The 4,476-nt window shown below is 31.6% G+C and overlaps 1 protein-coding gene across 1 annotated transcript; it reads right to left on the bottom strand.

Annotated features, from left to right (window-relative positions):
- Positions 1 to 389: 389 nt before the first annotated feature.
- Taf13 (TATA-box binding protein associated factor 13) lies at positions 390 to 4,062 on the bottom strand. The gene is made up of 4 exons (XM_023165606.2): positions 3,871 to 4,062; positions 3,624 to 3,805; positions 2,542 to 2,699; positions 390 to 712 (listed from the first exon to the last, which is right to left on the bottom strand). Exons 1-4 carry the CDS (start codon positions 3,898 to 3,900, stop codon positions 690 to 692), a joined length of 393 nt encoding a protein of 130 aa, XP_023021374.1. The 5' UTR covers positions 3,901 to 4,062; the 3' UTR covers positions 390 to 689.
- Positions 4,063 to 4,476: the final 414 nt, after the last annotated feature.

The raw sequence follows: 4,476 nt of genomic DNA, 5'->3' as shown, positions 1-4,476 counted from the left end.
AGCTGTTGACAAAACAAAATTGAAAATTTATTGCGAAATTTGGTGCACTATTGAAAATAGTGTTGAAAACAGGCAAATTTTGTTGAAAGTCGAAGCTTGGCATTGCAACAGATCGATTTGGTGAGCAAGGGGGGATACCATTTCTTTTACTTACTGAGGCTTGTCCTTTATCGATGTTAGATCACAAATGCTTTGTTTCTGGGGTCTCATTTCAACTAGTGAACATTTCTTTTTTTAATGCTTTAACAAAACGATTTTCATTTAATCTGAAATTTTTTATTTGCAAGTTCATTTAACAGTTAGCACTATGTAATCAAAATCTTATTAAGTTCGAAGCTATCCCATCTGGAAATATGGAGAAAATTGTCATGAAGAATAAAAATACATGATTTTATAAAAAAATTGTATTTTAATCTATCTAGATTACAAACGTTCATATTTTGTCTACATCAGTGTTTCATTCATAGAATGAATAATACTGAAATTTAAAAAAATGCCTGAATATGTTTGTATTCTACAAGCCTTATACTTCACATTCTACCTTGATGACTTTCCAATACACACAATTGAAAAAATATCCAGCTCTAACGTGAAATCTATCACATAACTGTGTCATATATAGAAGTCATAAAATTAGGATTCTTCTATTTATTTGAAAAGGAAACTTTTAATTTTCATGAAAAAATAAATTATCCCACTAAGGCATCTTTACCTAGAAACAAACAATCATAAATAAATGATAAGGAAGGAAAACATTATCAACTCAATCAAGATGCATCTAACTAATAAAGTCAAACACAAATTGATGATCTCTAATAACAAAACCACTTACACAGAGGAATATAAACCAAATAGGTTATTTTATTCTACTGATGAAGATTTATTTGTTTGCAACAAAACATATGTTGAATTCATCAAAAGAAATTTATTCAACAAATGTCACTTTGCTCCCCTGGGGAGGGCATAAAATATAAAATCTGCATCAGAGTAAAACATTTTTCATGCAAATTAAAAGTAGGAAAGGATGTCTCTGATTATCATAAACATTGGCAATCTTATGATAATAATCACATGTATAAGTAGTACAACAAATAAACAAAAGACTCATAATTTTTCAAATTGGTATAATATTTTTTATATGTGACAAATACTAGTGGAAAATAAGCAATACCATCAGGTATATTTTGATTTTCAAACGATTTCGTGGTAAAATATTCTTAATGTCAAAGCACCAATAACAATTGGTCAATTGGTAATAAGTCAAGTGCCAGTTTTAGAAAATTTTGTTCTAAATTGAGTCCATGTGCCATTGTCAATGATCTCATAAATACTCTAAAAGCTTCTGCATTGGGAACTATGTGAACTATTACTTCCTATCAATTCCAGCAATTCTATCGACCATACTTCATTAACGTTCAAACAATCTGCGCAATCTCGGGCTACCTATATTCGATTAGGAATTTTTTTATATTTTTTATGTTGGTACACTCGTCTCGAACAGTTTCAGCTGTTTAGCATTTTTAGTTTGTTCGGCGGTGTTATGCTGTCGAAAAAAAAAAGGATCAAAGAATTTGTGTAAAAAATGAAATTGGGTGCTCAAAAACCCTTGAAATGTTGACCGTGGTGAGAAAGTGAAGAAAATTTTTATGTAGAATTGTCGACTCAGTATTAAAGAAGTTGCTAAGGATGTCGGCATATTGGTTGACTCAGATTTTTTTATAACAGTCATAACTGGTGATGAATCATGAATATATGACATCAAAAGCAAAGCTCAATTGTCCCAATAGAAGAACCCAGGAGAGCCGAAATTAAAAAAAGTAAGCCAAGTTTGATTAAATGTAAAGGTTTTGCTCACTGTTTTCTTTGATTACCGTGGCATACAGCATCAGGAGTTATTGACACATGGTCGTACTATCAGTCAGAAGTGTTTTGAAGATTGGAAAAAAGCTGACACATGGATTATCCAAATTTACATTTTTAATTGAAAAATTATGCAACTATCAACAACATGAAAAGAAATAAGTATGTAGTTCTACAATATACATATTCTCAACTATGTATGTTTCTTTATATTGTCTTAATGTACACACTCAGTTCTCATTTTACAAGAACTTTATTTCTTATTTTATAAAAATGTTGCAAATGAAGAAATAGGGTGCTTCAGGACGAGATGTGATATGTTGATAAAAATTTTAGAGGCATTTGATGTAAAAAATTTATGAAAAAATATTGGAATGAATGTTTACACATAGCAATTATTCTATCAAAATGTAATCATCCAAATTTGTAAAGGATATTATGCACTTTACAGTATCAATATCGCATGGGTTAAAAAAAACAAAAACTAAATAAATGATTACATGTATTTGAAAATCTCAAAGAATTTTTTTATTGCTTAACGAAGTACAGGACTGAGGATTAAGACAAATTTATTGAAAACTGAATTTTTTAAAATAGTTGAGAATATCACAGTTGTATATATATAAACATAAGAAAAATGTGCGTGCTAACTTCTCGAAGGCAATTAAGTTTTAACGTTACCTGCAAATTTAATTTCATCAAAAGCTTTTCTAGCCCTTTTCAATTCTTCATTCATAGTCAATAAATCTTTTACTCTAGCATATTTACGAGGATCTTTTCGAACCAAAAACACAATGTCTTCCACTTGTACTCTTCCTGTTCTGCCTATTTCCATGGCCCTAAAAAATTAAAATCATTACTACTGTGATAGTTACTCTTCTAGTTAGTCAGAGACGGTTCATTAGACCAGGTTGGAAACTTGAAGAAGTAGTACCTCTCATGATTACTACTTTGTTTACTATTCCTCAAGACATTTCAAGGACAGTTTTGCTAGTGATGTGTTTGTAGTCTAATTTATAGATAAAAAAAATTTCTTCAGACAGATTGATTTTTTCACCTTTAAACACTCATTTTCAATCCATTTGAAATAGAAATCTTTAACATGAGGAACAAGAATTATAAAGCTTTTGTAAGAATATCTAACAAGTGATAATATGAATTTAATATTTGTCACAGAGGTGGAGATGACTTATTTGAAAGTGAGTATGCAAATTGAATCGCAAGAAAAAAAAACAAAATATACACTGCAACCTGACATGGTTCATTGTGGCTCACACCTATTCCAACTTCCAATTCAATCATATAAATCCACCTTTCCTAACGTATCCAATTACTTCATTTGGTGTGTAATCTTTTAAACCGGACCGGAATGTGTAGTTATGAAATTGTACCTGAGGACCATCTTCTGAAATATCCTTCAAGCAGCCATAATGGCATAATGAAGAAATTTCAATTGATTGGATGATATTGAAGTTTGTCAGATGTTTAAGGTGCAACATTCTCACCTTAATCAGCAACAATCTTGAAAAAAGTTGATTCTACTACTGCGAGGTTAGGCAGTCATTCAAGTGCCCGATAAAATTAATAATATATTCTTCATTACAATCCAAGCACTGTTAGTAAATGAGTGGGAGTGAAGTATATTCCAGATAAGAGATGAAACATCACAAACAGCAATCCCAAATTCATAATGAATTTTCAAACATTTTGTTCTCAATCAAAACAAACGAATGATCACAAATTAAATTTGATGGATATCTTACTTGTGGGTCATCTCAGTTATAAATTCAATAACCAAATCCTCTATAATATCTACACTTTCAGTATAGGGATTTTGGTCATCTCCAAATCCATACATCATGCATCTTAGTTCCTTGCTGAATAGTCTTTTTCGCCCCGAGCTACAGAGGACAAGTGCAGTATCTGCAGCATCATCTTCTTCAAACTGAAACATAGTAAGGAGTTCCATTGCAATACGGGTGGAAATAGCCAGATATGGAAATAAATTACCTGTTCGTATGATTCTTCTTGAGATGCCATACTGAAAATAGTGTATTATAATAAACAAATTGGGTACCTTAATATTCTTGCGTAAAGTCGAATGAAAATAACAACATAACCACAATGAAAATCTCTTAGACAAGAAAAAGCTCACAGACCATATACCCCACAGACCATCTGTGAGAAAGCTACTAACATAACCCTTTATTTCCTTTCTTCTTCTTCCCTTTCGTATTTCTTGGCTTCGAGCACCAGGGCATCATTTCCATATGACGTCAATAATTCGAGGGGACCGTTGCCGCAAGTTGGCGGTGTAAAACTCAGAAAAAGGAAATAAAATGTCAACACATATTTTGTATTGACATTTCTGCCGAATACCATATTCATTACAAATATTTTCTCATAGTGCAGGTATTTCTATGAGGTAGACGATTTTGCGAAGACAATCCACAAAGTTCTTTCCTCACGGAATGAGATCAACTAAAGGTATCTCCAAAGAATGATGAGAATAGGTGATGTGTGTACAGTTGGAAAGCAGGGTAGTTTTGTTTCTGAAAACTATCGGTATAAAATATTTTTTTAAATCCAGTTGTGGAGGTTTGTATGGACTTTGAG

The sequence above is a fragment of the Leptinotarsa decemlineata genome, unplaced genomic scaffold (genome assembly GCF_025532065.1).
Source record: "Leptinotarsa decemlineata unplaced genomic scaffold, Ldec_3_MD MMD2_tig00000199_RagTag_RagTag, whole genome shotgun sequence".
NCBI classification, from domain to species: domain Eukaryota; kingdom Metazoa; phylum Arthropoda; class Insecta; order Coleoptera; family Chrysomelidae; genus Leptinotarsa; species Leptinotarsa decemlineata.
Note: the sequence above shows the minus strand (reverse complement) of the source record. Positions and strands in the feature narration are given on the sequence as shown.

Bases quoted from the DNA above. Each gene is read 5' to 3' on its own strand.
- Taf13 (XM_023165606.2), bottom strand. From the start codon at position 3,900: ATGGCATCTCAAGAAGAATCATACGAACAG. The intron at 3,806-3,870 runs GTAATTTATTTC...ACTATGTTTCAG, and splicing joins AAGAAGAATCATACGAACAG to TTTGAAGAAGATGATGCTGC. The intron at 713-2,541 runs GTAACGTTAAAA...GTTTGTTTCTAG, and splicing joins TGATGAAATTAAATTTGCAG to GTAAAGATGCCTTAGTGGGA.